The sequence below is a fragment of the Anolis sagrei genome, chromosome 1 (genome assembly GCF_037176765.1).
Source record: "Anolis sagrei isolate rAnoSag1 chromosome 1, rAnoSag1.mat, whole genome shotgun sequence".
Classification (NCBI taxonomy): Eukaryota; Metazoa; Chordata; class Lepidosauria; order Squamata; family Dactyloidae; genus Anolis; species Anolis sagrei.
In genome coordinates, this window is record NC_090021.1 from 246402756 (window position 1) to 246422162 (window position 19407).

Consider the following 19407-nt stretch of genomic DNA (forward strand, 5'->3'; position numbering starts at 1 on the left):
ATCTTTCTCCGTAGTAATAAACACTTCCCGCACAAAGAACATTCCAGGCATGCAATAATAAAGGAGATCCTAAAATGATCCTAAAAGATTACTTTGACAAGTTAATATTTTGTTTTTGTATATTCTTAATTTTATCACCTTTTAAATGTGAGCCTTTTTGGGCCTCAACTCCAGTGAACAGAAAAGGTTGGGAATTCCCCACAGCATGAACAGAATTCCACCCTTGAATTTTCGTAGTCAAGCCCTAAGATAGCTTTTCTTTACTCAGCCATTAAAGTTTATCTTTGGGTATTACTCAACTGCAAGGATGCTCATTTTAAAAATTGAAATGGGCACTTTTCAACTCCAAAGATTTTTAAAGTACCCAGTACTCTAATCTCTTTCTTTTTGCATGTATTTGTGTGTGTTCATGTGTGCAAACAAGCACAGATTTGCTCTGTCATGTATGATTCAGATTATTTGAAGGACCATATTCTCCCAAATGAACCTACCCATGTTTTGGGATCTTCTGAAAAGATCCTTTTCCCTGTGTCACCATCCTCATAGGTACATTTGGTGGGAAGACAGGAGAGGACCTTCCCATATGTTGTCCCCCAGGTTCTGGAAATACCTTTTCTTGACAAAAGACAAGTCTAAGAACACAGCTCTGGTAATGTCTAAACATTTCATTGCTCTCGTATGATTTGAACCATCACTCACTGAAACTCTCAGAAGTATTTTGAAATAACTTTTAATTTATTAATTCATTTAGTTGAGAAATCTTATGAAACACAGCTAATTAGATGAAAGCCTCACAAGAAATATAACAAGGAGAGCCCTGAACAGAAATGTAAAGGTGAGAAGGAAGATCTATGCCATGAAGAAAGGTGGCTAATGAGTGACTAATGATATATTATTCAGTGACTATGGAAGCACTCATCCACCCACGCCAATATTTCTATGGTCTCTTCATCTGAGAAATTCAGTTCTAGAAAATGCCTTAAAGGACTCAACATTCAAGCTGCTCTGAAGGCAAGGAGGGACTGGAAAATCATTAACTTTAATATATTTAATATATTTTTTAAAAAACATGGGAGTAGATGCTTCTAGACCCTTTCTATGAGACCAGCTTAAACTTTCTTTTGGCTCTGGTTGCTCTAAGGTAGTCTTATATCTGAGTATAAAGCTATCAGTTATTTGTATGTTCATTCTGACTCCAGAGCTATTTTGCTATACCTCCTTTACTTCTGCTCAGAAAACACAATGTTGCCATCTTTCATTTCATTTTAAAATAGAGCAATAGTAGCTATATAATGCCATATGATAAGAATGTGATTGTGTTGTGTCTCTAATGTACAACATGTTCAGAATTATTATCTTTAAGGTATTTAGACCTCACAAATTTGGTTTATCTCAGAAAATATTCTGTCAGTACAATGACAGAATTTTATAACAACTCGTCACGTTGTTTTATTTTAACCCAGTATAAAATCAGAAAGACAGCAACAAAATCTGGGGCTTGTCAATCAGTCTGGAACGCACCCTATGTGCACATGTAGAAAAATCTTTAATGGGGCTGTGGGCTCAATATGTTGCATTGTTTTAAACCATTCTTTTAAACCATTCTTGTCGATTTTGAAGCACTGATATTTTAATATGGTATCTTATTTGTGTTTTTTTACAACTTTGTAATTCACACCAGTTTGCACTACTTGACTATTCTTACATTTCGACTCAAACCCTATTAACCTATTTTTATATTGACAGTGACTTTCCTGTCAATATATTGACAGTTCCTCCCTCATTCCTCCCTCATATTGACAGTTCCTCCCTCATTCCTCCCTCATCATATTCTTCTTGTATTCATATCAAGAATACACCAAATGTCCCCCAAATTAAGCCAGCTCTATCACTGTGAGCTGCTAAGCTGAATGATGAGAGTCCCAGCTTTTCTGCACGTTGTATACTGCATCTCCATAGAGATAACATCAGTTTCTTCCATGAGCCCAAGAAAATATGTCTTTGTCTTTGGCTCTTTCCAAGGGAGGGCAAGTACGTAAATAATGTACTCCTTTACTGCTGGAGACTTTTGGCTATTAAGAACTAGGTCAGAAAATGTGTTGCTTCAGCAGTTCAGACTGCCAGATCTACTCTAAATCAACCTGATCCAATGCCTTCTCCAATTTGTCTTCTCAGGGTTATAATTCCTAAACAGCCAAAATCTAGATGTAAGTCCCATTCTCCTATCAATTCAGTAAAACACCTGCAAATGTTGAGGTTTGGCTGAGAAGGTATGGGTTCATATCCTCACTCACCTATGCTACTTATTATGTAAATTTAGGAAAGTTAATAGTCTTTGGCTTACTTTTCTTCACACAGTTACCATGAAAATAAAATGAGAGACTAGCTCTACATATAATGCCCAGAGTTCCATGGACAAAATTTGAAATTAAAAAAATGACAAAAGAGCGATAGATTACTGAGCCTGGAAAAAAAGTATAATCATCACCAATACAAACCATCCATTCTCACCCAGATATGCACTACATGATTGCAGAAAATTCACTATTTTATGATGCAGTGTTGGATAAAAATTAGGCATGACTATTCAGATTTGATTATTCATGGACCTGCACTTTTTTCATTTATAATTTTAGTTTTTACATATAGGTCTAGTTTTTACATTAAAAAGAACACAATCACAAAAGGAGTTGGATCCCCCAGTCCTCTCTTATCTTACCAGGTACTTATCTTCTAAGTTCTTATCCAATCCTCTACTAAGTATCAAAAATATTTTAAGGAAGTGTGTATTCCCTGCAATTAATTCACTCCACCATCCTTATTCTGCTCTGCATCGGAAGTTCCCCAGAGACATATCCTTTAACTCTTAAGGAAAATTAAGGCTGTATTTAACTTCCAATCATCTAATACAAAAGAAAACATGCTAAATGCAAGGTACATAGTTGAGGTAATAACTTGCTTTATGGTGATGTGTTTTTAATGATGTTGTGTCCTGCCTTGAGCCATGAGGAGAGGTGGGTAAAACATAAAATAACAACAACAACAACAATAACAGTGATGTATGTATCAGCTAATAATATCATCCAGCCATCAAGGATGCCCTATTGCAGGGGTCCTCAAACTAAGGCCCGAGGGCCAGATGCGGCCCTCCAAGGTCATTTACCCAGCCCTCGCTCAGGGTCAACCTAAATCTGAAATGACTGGAAAGCACAACAACAATCCTATCTCATCAGCCAAAAGCAGGCCCACACTTCCCATTGAAATACTAATAAATTTATATTTGTTAAAATTGTTCTTCATTTTAATTATTGTATTGTTTTAAAGTGTTTTTTGCACTACAAATAAGATATGTGCAGTGTGCATAAGAATTCATCCATGCTTTTTTCAAATTATCATCCAGCCCTCCAACAGTTTGAGGGACTGTGATCTGGCCCTGTTTAAAAAGTTTGAGGAACCCTGCCCTATTGTTTCAGGTAATAACAGCCACAAAGAGGATCACTCTCTCCATAGATTGACAGAACTTCCTATCATACGTCAAAGACACTAATGATTTTTTAAAAATTCCAAATTGAGTCTTTAAATTAACAGTATCAATTTGGCAGCGATACCATACTGGTCACACAAAATGTTATATCTCTTTACATGAACACACTGGAGGCTTCACATAAAATCCTTAATACCAGGAGTTCAACAGACATTATTACCACTTTAGCAAATTAGCTATTCACATGCAATGACTTCACATTTAGTAAAGATTCCTACATACAACTACAGGGCACAGCTATGGTACTCCCATAGCATTCCCTTATGCCAGTGGTTCTCAACTTATGGGTCCCTAGTTATTCTGACCTACAACTCCCAGACATCCCAGCCAGTTTACCAGTTGTTAGGATTTCTGGGAAATGAAGGTGAAAAACATCTGGGGACCCACAGGTTGAGAACCACTGCCTTATGCCAATGTATTCATGAACAAACAAAAAAATTAAATCCTTAATGACACAAGTGGTGATCCATTGATGACATCTTTATGGTTTGGACTAAGGCAAAACAATGCTTAGGAAAGTTTGTATTATACATCAATACAATTCATTTTATAATAAGATTTACATATAGTGGCACAACGTCACCATCAAGGCTCAAAATTTGTCACAAATCTCCACAGTAAAGTCAGTAATACTCATGCTGGCCTGGATTGGAGATCCTGCCATGCCAAGCACATTAAAGAAATATCATCTACAGCTTGGCTTTAAGAATCAAAGACATCTGTAACACTAAAGAAAATTACTGCAAAAGGATCAATGAATTCAAGCAACATCTGCTTCAAAGAGGATATCCTTCTCATATAATTGAATACATCAAGAGAGCAACCATCTTTTTGAAATAAACTCCTCTCCATAAAAGATGAGTCAAGCAACAACCAAAAGCAGTATTTCATTTGATAGATTTCCATCCAGCATCTCTTAGAGAAAGTTATTTATTGCTAAAAAATTGAGGATATTTTGCTAGAGCTATCAGCGAGCCGCCCATTACAGCAGTGATTCTCAACTTGTGGACCCCCAGGTGTTTTGGCCTACAATTCCCAGAAATCCCAGTCAATTTACCAGCTGTTAGGATTTCTGGGAGCTGAAGGCCAAAACATCTGGGGACCCACAGGTTGAGAACCACTGCATTACAGCTTTCTGCCAGTTGCCTAATAGAAGGAGAGTTCTTGCAAAAGCTGTTCTGAAAACACGAGAAATCCAGAATTGCAGTCTTGTGATTCAAAGCATTACATCACATGAAAACCCCTTAAACCAGTGGTTCCCAACCTGTAGGTCCCCAGGTGTTTTGGCCTACAACTCCAAGAAATCCCAGCCAGTTTACCAGTCTATATGAATAGATTTCTGGGAGTTGAAGGCCAAAACATCAGGGGACCCACAGGTTGAGAACCACTGCCTTAAAGGCTGCCATTTTCAGGAGCACAGCGACAAGCAGGGCTTGGTGGTCCTGACATCTTATTTATGTGATTGAATGCAGACATGCAGGATGTCATCTGCAGTACAGAGGCCAAACAACAATATACATGTGTACACACTTCAAGAACTGTTAACTGCTGTTCCAATCAGGAAGCTAAAGGAACCAGTGACCAGGCATTTCAACTTGGAATATCACTGTCTCTCTGATTTGTCCCTGTTTGTCCTGGTGATAACATTCCCTTCAGACATTTTAGCCAAAAGAGAGTTTTTTTATTTATAGGCTGAAACTCTATTACCACATGATCTCAACCTAGAGGACAATACCGACATCCACTAAGAATGCTAATAACATGGTGTTTTGAGCTACTGCCTAGTGTGCAGTCCAGTTTCAACTTTGGCAGCTGGAAAAGGTAGAAGCCAAAACATTTTTTTCTTGACAGATATTATAAAGTTCTCTGTGCTAATTACTTCTCTCTCTCACACACACACACACACACACACACAGAGAGAGAGACTAGAGTCTTGCTTATCTAACCTTCATTCATCCAATGTTTTGTATTATTCAATGCAGTCTGCCTCCTGCCCAGATCCACAGCCGTTTCAATACATTGCAATGTTTTGTTGCTAAATTTGTAAATAAAGTAATTACTACATAACATTAACATGTATTGAACTGCTTTTTCTGTCAATTTGTTGTAAAACATTATTATTTTGGTGCCTAATTTGTAAAAACATAATTTGATGTTTAATAGGCTTTTCCTTAATCCCTCCTTATTATCCAACATTTTTGTTTATCCAGCGTACTGCTGGCCTGTTTATGTTGGATAAGCAGGATCCTACTGTGTGTGTATGTGTACACACACACACACACACACACATATAGACACATAGTGATTAATTGCATCCTTCTAGGATCCGGGACAAACTTGGAAGAAGTGCTGCTGGCTTGCATTTTAATCACCTAATAGTATTATGTGTTACAATCTGCTAAATGATGATTCAGTATTATTATCAGCAAACGATGATTTATCAGTATAATCACTATTATCAGTATCATGAATTAAATATATAATCTAATTTGACAAGAAGAACAATTTGATAATGGGTCAAATTACCCAAAGGCTCTTTTGCACTGGAAATTTTCAAGCAGAGACTGGACAGCTATTTTTGCAGTTGCTATTGCTCAGAATGCCCTGCACTAAGCAAGAGTTCAGCTGTAGACGGTCTTCAAAACTCTTTCAAGTACATGGTTCTAAGCTATGCTCCCTTCTCTTATATGCCTCTTTTGATGTAAAACAAGACTGTCCCAACCAAATATTTCTTGTTTTCTACGTTAAAGAGGTAGACAGGCAAACAATCAAGATTTCTGCTGCAGTCATGTCAGCCTTAGGACTTAAAAACTATGGATGATAAAAGATGGCATCACCCCAAAACATGAACCCTTTGCCATTTGAGTATTTATAGAAGACATTTGAACAAGAAAGCAACTTAAGTCCTGTTTTTCAAAATAACTGAAGTGAAACAAGGTGATCATGTCGACGCCTTGGTTGCTCTCTGGAATGGGGAGATGACCAGGGCAATTGACACGATCGCTCCGGAACGTCCCCTCTCAAGTAGCCGAGCTAAACAAGCTCCTTGGTTTACTGAGGAGCTGGCAGTGATGAAGCGAAGGAAGAGGGAACTAGAGAGCGTGTGGCGTTCGGATCCAAGCGAGTCAAACCGAGCACGGTTTGTGTCCTTTCTTAGGGCATATGCCGCGGCAATAAAAGCCACAAAGAAAACTTTCTTTGCGGCCACTACTGCGTCTGCAAAGAACCGTCCGGCGGAGTTGTTTCGGATTGTCAGAGGTCTTTTAACTCCCGCCACCTCAGGCGGGAGCCCTGACAATTCGGTCACGCGCTGTGAAGCATTTGCTCGGTTCTTTGCAGACAAAGTTGCCTTGATCCGTTCTGGGCTGGACGCCGCGTTAAATGCAGTCTCTGAGGATGTAACAAGAGCACCTGCTTGTCCTATTTTGATGGATTCTTTTCAGTTTGTGAAACCCGAGGATGTGGACAAGATACTTGGAGGAATGAGGCCCACCACGTCCATCCTAGACCCCTGCCCATCCTGGCTTCTGAGGGAGGCCAGAGGGGGATTGGCTGAGTGGGTAACGGTGGTGGTTAATGCCTCCCTTCGGGAAGGCAAGATTCCAGCGAGCCTAAAACAGGCTATTATAAAACCGCTGTTGAAGAAACCATCATTGGCCCCACTAAATTGGACAACTTTCGGCCTGTTTCCAATCTCCCCTTTTTGGGCAAAGTCATAGAAAGCGTGGTGGCCTCACAACTCCAGGTATTCTTGAGAGACACGGATTATCTGGATTCGGCACAGTCTGGTTTCAGACCGGGACATGGTACCGAGACGGTCTTGGTCGCCTTAGTGGATGATCTGCGCCGGGAGCTAGACAGGGGGAGTGTGTCCCTGTTGGTGCTCCTGGACCTCTCAGCGGCCTTCGATACTGTCGACCACGGTATCCTTCTGGGGCGCCTTGCGGAAATGGGCCTTAGGGGCACTGCTTTGCAGTGGCTCCAGTCATTCCTGGAGGGCCGCACCCAGAAGGTGTTATTGGGGGACTCCTGTTCTACACCACAACCTTTGACTTGTGGGGTCCCACAGGGTTCCATACTGTCCCCCATGCTGTTTAACATCTACATGAAGCCGCTGGGTGAGATCATCCGGAGTTTCGGGGTGCGGTGTCATCTGTACGCAGATGATGTCCAACTCTGTCACTCCTTTCCACCAGCTACTAAGGAGGCTGTCGAGGTCCTGAACCGGTGCCTGGCCGCTGTAACGGTCTGGATGAGGGCGAACAAACTGAAATTAAATCCAGACAAGACAGAGGTACTCCTGGTCAGTCGCAAGGCCGAACGGGGTATAGGGTTACAGCCTGTGCTGGATGGGGTCGCACTCCCCTTGAAGGCGCAGGTTCGCAGCTTGGGTATGACCCTGGACTCATCGTTGAGCCTGGATCCCCAGGTTTCAGCGGTGACCAGGGGAGCATTTGCACAGCTCAGGCTCGTGCGCCAGCTGTGCCCGTATCTCGGGAAGTCTGACTTGGCCACGGTGGTACATGCTCTGGTCACATCCCGCCTTGACTACTGCAACGCTCTCTACGTGGGGCTGCCCTTGAAGACGGCCCGGAAGCTTCAGCTGGTTCAGCGCGCGGCAGCCATGTTACTAACTGGAGTGGGATGCAGGGAGCACACAACGCCCTTGTTGTCCCAGCTCCACTGGCTGCCGATTTGCTACCGGGCCCAATTTAAGGTGCTGGTTTTGGCCTTCAAAGCCCTAAACGGCTCCGGCCCAAAATACCTTTCGGACCGCATCTTGGCCTATGAGCCCACGAGGACCTTGAGATCGTCTGGGGAGGCCCTTCTCTCGATCCCGCCTGCCTCACAGGCACGTCTGGGGACGAGAGAGAGGGCCTTCTCGGTGGTGGCCCCCCGGCTGTGGAACACTCTCCCTGCAGACATCAGACAGGCGCCCTCCCTTATGTCCTTCCGAAAAAGCCTTAAGACATGGCTGTTCGAGAAGGCATTTAATTAAGTGCTATAATAATGTGGTAAAGATGACTGGAATGGAACACGGAATATGAGATTGGTTACAATTCCACTATGAGACGAAGCGGATTATTTAGTGTAACTTTATAATTGTTGTATTGCTAATATGTTGTTCTGTAATTGTCTTTTTGTAAATTACCTTTTTATATGTTGTACACCGCCATGAGTCGCCCGAAGGGCTGAGAATGGCGGTTAACAAATGCATCAAATAAATAAATAAAATAAATAAAATAAACACTTTGAAGATAGCCTTCTTCTCCTTCTTGCTAGCCTTCCCCAGCTTGGTGACTTATAGCAGTCATGGACTATAAGCCCCATTATCTACACATATTATGACCAATGGCTAGCTGAGGGTGTGACAGATGTACTCCAACACAGTTGAAAGATACAAATGTTTCCCAACATTAGGGAAGGAGAGGCTAGATATTTTTGAAACCTATTAAAAATGAGTAAGGGACCTGCAGTAATATTAAGGGCCTGTCCAGGTGCCAATGAAACCAATGAATGGAGAGGTGGGCAGTTCTTTAGGGTAGAAACTCTGATCATCCCTCACCACTGTCTTTGCTCTCTAGGGAATGATGGGAACTGCAGGCCAACAACATTTAAAGAGTTACAAGTTCTCTATGCCTGCATTGCATTAGTGGCACTCAGTAAATATAACATAGGTTTTCTAGCTTTGTAGCAGAAGGTTGTACAGAAATTGGAGCGCACAGGAGCTTGCAGTGATGTCACCAACACTGACTGATAGGTAACCATAGAACTCATGTGACCATAGCACATGATAATACTTGCATTTACACAAAAAGTATGCCCCTCCCACAAGTAACAGCAGTTAGATAATAATAATCTTTATTTGTACCCCTCCACCATCTCCCCAAAGGGACTTGGGGCGGCTCACAGAACTGTCACATGCAGGCAACAATACATAAGTATAAATACAATGACATAACAGTGCATAAAAATATTAATAAAATTATAAAAAATGGAAAATTATAATATTCATAAAATGCAGTGAGATCTGCCGGCCAGCTATCTGTTGTAATAATCAATCAAAGTGCGGGCCAGTACTATTAATGATTCATCACATTGGCCACGGATTACCCAGGATCAAAGGCCTGTCTGAAGAGCCATGTTTTTAGACTCACCCAGAAGGCCTGAAGAGAGGGGACTAATCTAATTTCCTTAGGGAGGATATTCCAGAGCCTGGGAGCCACCACTGTGAAGGCCCTTTCTCTCATCCCCACCAACTGTGGGGTGGTACCGAGAGAAGGGCCTTGTCAGCCGATCTCAATACCTGCTCATAGAAGGACATGCGGGCTTGAAGCAAGTTCTGGAAAATGCAGCTTCCCTGATGTAGAAGTGAAAATTAGAAAAACCGTTTCCACACCTGAGACACTCAGACTGGAGTACGTGATTGCCTGAATGCTGCAGAGGGGCTCCAAGTCTTTCTGACAAAGCTGATGATAGTCACAACACAGTCAATCAATTTCCACAAGGAAATGACAAGAGTCCTCTACAGCCTTGTTTAAAAAATGCGACTATTCAAAACCTCAAATATTTAGCTCTAATGACTGCAACTTATTCAGCACCTGCATATGATCTGTTATTTTGGATATGTGCCAGAGAGTCACCTTTAGCCAATTTGGACAGGATTCAGCTTATATTATACAGACAACAATAGCAACATTCAGTGAGCTGCTCAGACAGCTCCAAGAACTGTCATTACTAAAACAGCCCCAAACTACTCTCACACTCTATGTTTTGCCAGCCGTGATGTTTGCTCCAGATGCTCAAATTCTTCTCACTATGATAGTTATACACTTTCTGAATTTAAGATGGGATTCTAAATATTCCATTCAATACTTTGTCTTTGTGTAAAGTAATGGAAGGAGTCAATGGGACTTAAAAGTCAATTACCATTGGTATTTTTTCCCTTGTCTTTCACTGGAGACAACAAATTTTAAGCCCTTGTATTGTATATGGATGTGTGTGGAAATTTAAGGGGAAAGCTTGAGAACATCTCAACCTCTTCTGTTTTGACAGGTTGACTTCAGTCTATATTAAGTTCTCCAGTCTTACTTGGAATTGAATAAAAGTGAGATTCAATGAATAAAAGTGAGATTCAATGATATAGACCTTTAGTTTTGCCATTAAGTCCCACTGACATGATTTTTTTTCCATCTGTGTATGTCAACAAGCTTAGGATTAGGTGATCAATATTCTATAAAGAAGAATGTATGAATATGTCGGCTGCCAAGTCTCCAGAAGCAATTTTAGGATCTATTCTTGCACTACAATTCTACTTTAATGATAATATACTATGAAAATAAAGAGTTTGGGGAGACCTCCAAATTCCTGGTTACTCTGGTTGAGAAATCTAAATTGTTGTTTATTTGTTCAGTTGCTTCTGACTCTTTGTGACCTCTTGGACCAGCCCAGGCCAGAGCTCCCTGTCGGCCGTCACCACCCCCAGCTCCGTCAGAGTCAAGCCAGTTGCTTCAAGGATACCATCCATCCATCCACCTTGCCCTTGGTTGGCCCCTCTTCCTTTTTTCTTCCATTTTCCCTATCATAATTGTCTTCTCTAAGCTTTCCTGTCTTCTCATGATGTGACCAAAGTACTTCATCTTTGCCTCTAATATCCTTTCATCCAGCGAGTAGTCGGGCTTTATTTCCTGAAGTATGGACTGGTTGGATCTTCTCGCGGTCCAAGGCTCTCTCAGAATTTTTCTCCAGAACCACAATTCAAAAGCGTCTATCTTCCTTTGCTCAGCCTTCCTTATGGTCCAGTTCTCACATCCATAGGTGACTACAGGGAAGACCATTGCTTTGAAATCTAAATGCCCTTCCTTAAACTCTCAACCCCAGTATTCTATAGGATGTTTCCATGGCAGCCAAAGTGGAATCACAGCACAATAGTTATGTGGTGTGAAGGAGCCCCTAATTTCGCAAAAGGGGGCAGTGCCGCTTGATGAGATGTGTGAAAATACGTAGAGGGTGGTCTCTGGACCCCTCTCTATATTTTAAGGGAGAAATGTGGAAAGTGCATCCTTCCTCAGTTCTTAAATTGCAATTCCTATTAGTACTTACCAGAATAGACAGTCAGTCCAACAACATTTGGATGGCCACATATTCCCTCTGCTTCAAAGATAACTTTTTAAAAATGGCCAGTGTGTCTACTCCCACATGCAAGTACTCATATGGGAACTGAGACACTGTATGTTGTATAGGTCAAAGGGCTGTCTTTAATATTAAAAGTGAGACTGTGCTAAATCTTAAAAATTCAACACGTTCACTTCTCTTACAATGCTTCTCAGCTTCAAGTTTCCATGGCAGTGCCGCATTTATACTCCAGAGAGGAGGTATTTTGTCAGGTCTTCTATAACATGGTATATTTTGAGAAAGCATGCATTTCAATTTCCCATATGAAAAATAAAGGGAAGTAAAACCCCAGAAGAGCACTCTACCTCTTCCAGAGATTGAAAATGTGGATTGCTCTTTCAGTCTGTGTCATAACCAGACTTTTTTGGCTTTTTTGGAGGGCAGGGAATTATGGTTGATTGGTATTTTGAAGAGACTGGAACTTCTGTCACAGGCCATCTTATCACTACTTGCACCCAATTTCCTTGTCTTTTACCTGATTTGTTAGATAGGTCAATCCTTATTTCTCTTCTGAGCTAACAGTTTAGCTTTTTCATGTCACTATTAGAGCTGCGATGATACAATGGGTTAAAACCCTTGTGCTGGCTGGACTGCTGACCTGAAGGTTGCCGATTCAAATCTGAGAGATGGGGTGAGCTGCCATCTGTCAGCTCTAGTTTGCAGGAACATGAGAGAAGCCTCCCATCAGGATGGTTACACATCTGGACGTTCCCTGGGCAATGTCTCTGTAGATGGCTAATTTTCTCACACCAGAAGCAACTTGCAGTATGTTCTCAAGTTGCTTCTGACATGATTTAAAAACAAGTCACTATTGAAGTCTATTCATCCCTGCAATGGCTTGTATCTTTTTTGTCAAAGTACAGAATTGTACCTGTGCAGAACCTTGTTAGTTCTGGCTGGTAATTTCTTTGAACAGAAATTAAACTCAGTGTCAGGGTCATGACCCCCAAATACAGGCCAAGTATATACAAACACCTCACTACCTCTGAGGATGCTTGCCATAGATGCAGGTGAAACGTCAGGAGAAATGCCTCTAGAACATGGCTCTATAGCCCGAAAAAACCCACAAGAATCTAGTGATTCCAGCCATGAAAGCCTTCGACAATACATTAGTCCTGGGTTTATCCTAACAATCCACAAAGATGCCAAAACACTGAAAGGAATGTGCAAGAGGAAATTCCAAATTTCTGTTCCAGGATCAAGAGCCAATTACCAGTAATATCCAAGTAATATCCACAATTCCAGATCTGATCTCGGAAGGTAGTCCAGGTTTCCAGAGGGCAGGGTCTTGGCTTAAGCACTGACATTGCAGCCAGGTAACAAACGCCAGTCTCTGAAATCCTTCTTTCACAGGTATTAGCTGTTGCTGCCCCTCTTCTCACCGAGCCTCAATGATCTTGGCAGCCGAGACCTTTCTTTCCTTAACTCAACAGAGGCAAGAATTGTTGACCTCAGCCTGCTCAGCAGAAGTCTCTTGCATTTGGTTAGCAGGCTGGGTAGTCATTGCTTCTATAAGATGTTCCTTCAAGACATGGCTGAGAGAATATATTGTCGAAGGCTTTCACTGGGTTGTTGTAGGTTTTTCTGGCTGTATGGACATGTTTTAGAAGCATTCTCTCTTGACGTTTCGCCTGCATCTGTGGCAGGTATCCTCAGAGGTTGTGAGGTTTATTGGAAACTAGGAAAATTGGGTTTATATATCTGTGGAAAGTCCAGGGTGGGAGAAAGAACTCCAGCCTTTCCCATAAGAAGCACCAGTTTGAGACATTTGCTAGTTTTCAAAATGATAGAAGAGGGAAAAGACTTAAATGCAATTGCTGAAAACAACTGGAATAATGTTATGTAAACAAGTTGCATTGCAACCCATGTCACTTTCAGCATTGCTAAATGGAGATGCAAGGGGGCAACAGCCACATTTTTCCAAGACCGGGAAAAAGAAAACCCTCCAACCTGGCAATATGATAGCAATATGCAGTCAGATAGGACATGTGTGATAGCAAGTGACGGAGGGCGAATTCAGAAGGTAGGCCATAACTGTGGGCAGAAATCCTTTGCAAATCTTTCACTTCAGCACAAGGAAGTCCTTTAAGAAATTCTTGTACCTGGAAATTCTCCAAACAGGGCTTGCATGCAGACAGTTTTAGCCCCCTCATCTTCAGGATGACACATTTTCAGACAACATGTACTTCTTGGATTGTTGTTGTTAATTACCATCAAGTTGTCTTGGATTTATGCCAATCCTATGAAACAGAGACCTTCAAGACATCCTATGATCTATAGCCCTGCTCATGCCCTGCAGTCTCAGGGCTGTGGCCTCATAGACTGAGTCTATTCACATATAATGCGCTCTTCTTTTCCTACTGCCTCCCACTTTAGCAAGAATTATATACTTTTCATCTCATGTCATACCACAATATGCCCAAATGGCAGTAGCATTGCTTGATCGTTATGGCTTCTAGGGGAAGTTCAAGATTGATTTGCTCAATGACCTATTCATTCATTTGTTTGTGTTTGTCAGTCCCATGGTATTAATAGCACTCTTCTCCACATTTCAAACTCCACAGATTATTTTAGCCAGTCATGGACATTTGGGGAATGTAATGGTATGATTTTACTAAACATCTAATCCAATTTGGCTGCTGTCTTCTGCGAAAGTTAAAAATTAGTAAGCACAATGAATAAAATAAAGGGGAAGGTTGATTTGGAAGAAGAAATCCTGAATGTGTCCAGAGAAGGGTGACTAAAATGATAAAGGGTCTGGAGAACAAGCCCTATGAGGAGCGGCTTAAAGAGCTGGGAATGTTTCGCTTGCAGAAGAGAAGGCTGAGAGGAGACATGATGGACATGTATAAATATGTGAAGGTAAGTCATAGGGAGGAGGAAGCAGGCTTATTTTCCGCTGCCCCGGAGACTGGGACGTGGAACAATGGCTTCAAACTACAGGAAAGGAGATTCCACCTGAACATTAGGAAGAACTTCCTAATTATGAGAGCTGTTCAGCAGTGGAACTCTCTGCCTCGGAGTGCGGAGGAGGCTCCTTCTTTGGAGGCTTTTAAACAGAGGCTGGATGCCCATCAGTCGGGGGTGCTTTGAATGTGATTTTCCTGCTTCTTGGCAGGGGGTTGGACTGGATGGTCAACAAAATCTCTTCCAACTCTATGATTCTATGATTCACATAATTTAAGGCTGGCTTAGTGTGGGGACTGTGAACTTCCAGATGTTGTTGGGTTGCAAAATCCATCACTCCTCTATGCTGACTAGAACTAAAGGACCAACAACATTATAGGACTACAGTTTGCTTGCCATTAATTTGAAGCTTTAAATGAAGAACATCAACATATGGAATGGATTGCTGTAAGTTTTTCGGGCTGTATGACCATGTTCCAAGAGCATTCTCTCCTGACGTTTCACCTGCATCTATGGCAGGCAAGGATGCCTGCCATAGATACAGGTGAAACATCAGGAGAGAATGCTTCTGGAACATGGCCATACAGCCCGAAAAACTTACAGCAACCCAGTGATTCTGGCCATGAAAGCCTTTGACAATACAACACATGGATTGTGAATGTGTTTCTTGTTGTTCCAAGAGCACCAAGAGATTCCTTTCATCAAATCCATGAATAATCAAATCTGCAAAAGTTAAACCTGCAAAAGTGGAGGGCAAATGCCAGTGAGATGTGATCATTTCTACCAGCACAAATAACTAACTTTCACTCACACTGAATCTCTCGCAACTGAGGAGTCAGCAGTTGCATGACAGACTGAATGAGAATGCTTCTCACAATACCACTGTTGTCAGTCTGCAGATCTGCTGCTTTCAAGAGTGGGCAAGATTCAAGTGAGGTTAAGCCATGCTCCCTCAGAATACCAAGACTGATGCTAATCTCTCAACCTGTTAGAAATTGGCAAAGTCCTTCTCATTTATCACAACTGGCACCAAATGCTGTTGCTTTCTGTTCTATGGACAGCATGTTATTTCTTGACGATGTTAATGGGACTACTAATAAAAAGAAGTTATAGGTTATTTGGGCTGTAATATCATTAGAGTGCATAAAGGCCCTTCTGCTATTATAAAGGTCCTCTCTTGCTCAAGGCATGTAAAACAATGTCGATTTGTTTTTCCTTCAGCTTAATTAAACAGGGCAGGACGGATTCAGGATGGAAGGCAGCGTCATATGGAGAACTGACCCAGTGAGAAAATGAGAAACGTGCTCTGGCTTTTGAAAGGTATGGATTGCAGCCTCAGCTGGAACACAGGGATGCCCTTTGAATCATAAAAATCACACCTTCAAGATGAATTGATTCAAAATAAATTGATCTCTAAAGAATGCCCACTGCCCACATTCTATTGTCAGCTATTCATGGTTTTCAGATTTATCTTCTTCAGGAAGATTCCAGGGAGATGTCCAACATCTCAACCACAAGGCACAAGATAAACGGGGTAGAGGCATTCGTGGTCACAACAAATGCTGGTAGGTAAAGATAAAGGTTTTCCCTTGACATTAAATCCAATCGTGTCCAATTCGGGGGTTGGTGCTCATCTCCATTTCTAAGCCAAAGAGCCAGCATTGTCCATAGACACCTTCAAGGTCATGTGGCCGGCATGACTGCATGGAGTGCTGTTACATTCCCGCTGGAACAGTACCTATTGATCTACTCAAATTTGCATGTTTTTGAACTGTAAGGTTGGCAGAAGCTGGAGCTAACAGCGGGAGCTCACCCTGCTCCCCTGATTTGATCCTGTAACTCTTCAGTAAGCAAGTTCAGCAGCTCAGTGGCTTAAGCCACTGTGCAACCAGCTGGCAGTGAAACTTAAAACCCATCCTCTATGGTAGAACAAGGAAGCCACTACACCACAAGCATATATTCATTCACCCAAATCTCCTATCACTTCACAAAAGTGACTAGGAGCCCCTGGTGGTGCAATGGGTTAAACCCTTGTGCTGGCTGGGTTGAAGACAGACAAGTTTGAATCTGGGGAGAGTGCAGGTGAGCTCCCTCTGTCAGCTCCAGCTCCCCATGCAGGGACATAAGAGAAGCTTCCCACAAGGATGTTAAAACATGAAAACATCTTGGCACCCCCTAGGCAATGTCCTTGCAGATGGCCAAGTTTCTCACACCAGAAGCGACTTGCAGTTTCTCAAGTTGCACATGACACACACACACACACAAAGCCACAGGTGACTATTGTTTGCTGAACTTCCAATTTTGTCTTCAGTCATTGAACTAAAGAAGGCTCAAACATACTATACCCTTTTGGTATTAGTTTAACTGCAATGGCTCCATACTATGGGAACCTAGGGATTTACCTTGCAGAAAGGGGCCTTTAGAATGATCTGTCAGAGAGTTCTAGTGCCTCACCAAACTACAAATCCCAGGATTCATCAGGATGAAGCCACTTCAGTTAAATTGGTGGTAAAGTATTATAATCATGTAGTGTGGATAGAATCTTGAAAAACCTTTTTGAATACAGAACTAACATTTCAAGCAGAATCTTTTCTGTTCTAGAAATGCTTGCAGAAAGAGTATTGTGTTGAAATTACTTTTAAATTTCAGTATAACATATTCCTTCAAAGTGAAATCTCAGACAACTATCAAAAATTTTCTGCAGTCCTTTACAGACCTGTTGTTTTTCTCCTTAGAGACTTTGAATAAGTTGTTGAGTTCAGCATTGGACTCACCTTCACAGCCCAAATTGACTGATCCAGAGGATGAAAAAGCTTGAAACAGAAGCCATCCTTTTTGGAGGGTCTCTCAATCAGCTCACAAGAATGGAGCAAGATGGTGCCAACCCACTGTCCAACTTTTGGCGTTTTATAGATGAGCAGCACCCCAGGTTTCAGCACACACCACAACTTCGTCCAGCTTTTTAAAGTCCCACGAATCTGAAGAAGAACACAAAGACATTTTTCTCTCTAGTAAAGCAAATTAGTTTTTCACCAAAGAAACCCCAGTTTTTCTACACCACAATGGATTTATTCTGTGAGCAAGCTCACTTAGGCAGAAAAAATGAAATGCATGGACACAGGTGCGTGACACCTGATTCGACAACAGTCCATGTGAAAAAGATATTGGGAGTCTTAGTGGACAACAAGTTGAACAGGAGCCAACAATGTGATGCTGCAGCTAAAAAAGCCAATGGGATTTGGGACTGTATCAAAAGAAGTATAGTATCTAGATTGAGGGAAGTCATGGTGCCTCTCTATTCTGCTTTGGTCAGACCTCACCTGGACTACTGTGTCCAATTCTGGGCACCATATTTTAAAAGAGATATTGACAAGTTGGAAGGTTTAGTTTGCCATTGCAATCACACTTGGTCTGATCCCTGAGGTCATGACCTTAAGCTTCAGAACTGCGACAAGTTTATGATCCAATAAGGTGTCCAGAGGAAGGCAAAAAAAATGATCAAAGGTCTGGAGACTATACCCTATGAGGAGAGTCTTAAACAGAGGCTTGATGGCCATCTATCAGGGGTGCTTTGTGCTTTTCCTGCATGGCAGGGGATTGGACTGGATGGCCCATGTGGTTTCTTCCAACTCTGGATCATTCTAGATGAAATAATGTGAGGTTGAAGCATAATATGTGAAAAAGGGGGCCAGCTCTCTCCAAACAGCTGGCAAGAACTGAATGCTGTTTCCAGACCTTGAGCCACTGTTCCATTTCGATAGTACCCTTGAAAGAGCAAGGCAGCCTGGAGGTGATATGTGTACATCTCCACTGTCTCAATAAAAAGTAGGTCTGCTCCTGCTTTTTCCACTCTGTAATCAAGCTAAATTTTATTGCCTGACTGTAACAGTGCCTTAAGGCTTCAAAGGAACATGACCCATTTTTATTGTATGCATCTGTTGTGACGAGGGAAATAAACTGATTGGTTCTAGCCTTCTAGTGTCAGCAAATACCAAACGGGAAACATATCTGATAATTAGAGATCAACAAACAAGATCTGTAGTACTATGCAAGGGTTTGGCTATGCCCAACATAGTTGTTTTGTTTATGTGTGCGTGTGTCAGGAGCGACTTGAGAAACTGCAAGTCACTTCTGGTGTGAGAGAATTGACCATATGCAAGGACCTTGCTCAGGGAACACTTGGATGTTTTACCATCCTGTGGGAGGCTTCCCTCATGCCTCCACATGGGAAGCTGGAGCTGACAGATGGGAGGTCACCCTGCTCCCCAGATTCAAACCACTGATCCTGCTGCTGACACAAGGGTTTAACCCACTCTGCCACCGGGGGCTCCTAAGCTAATATGCTAGCATGCTTTGTGTATAGAAGAACAAAACCACGAGCTCAATGTTAAGATCTTCCAAGGAAAGGCAGCTCAAGCAGCAAGACTGAAGAATTGATTTCAATATGTGTAATGTTTACACCAAATGGACCAAGTCCAGGGGCCAATTTCCTGCCTTTAGGATCCTCTGTGGGCCACACAGATTGCCGAAAAATGCTGATTAACCTCCCTCCCCCCAAGATGAGCAGCCAGGAGTCGATGTCTAGCTTTTGAAATTGGGTTATCACTTGATGTTTAAATAGGAGGGGTGCAGTTTATTTCAAACATATATTGCCTCTCCCAGAAGCTCACAGAAGGAGGGGAAACCAATTTCAGGAACTGACAGTCACAAGAAGAGGTATCAAGGGCTAAAGAATCAGGGCCACACTTTGCCCATCCCTGGCGTAGACCTACTGGGGTAGA

General features: G+C 42.0%; 1 protein-coding gene across 2 annotated transcripts in view; it reads right to left on the reverse strand.

The window, feature by feature from the left end:
- Positions 1 to 19407, reverse strand: part of OSBPL5 (oxysterol binding protein like 5) — a 222325-nt gene that overhangs the window by 40015 nt on the left and 162903 nt on the right. For both annotated transcript variants that reach the window (XM_060768257.2, XM_060768266.2), the window contains exon 6: positions 17401 to 17604. In XM_060768257.2, the coding sequence (XP_060624240.2) occupies positions 17401 to 17604 (204 nt within the window). The remainder of the gene's footprint in view (positions 1 to 17400; positions 17605 to 19407) is intronic.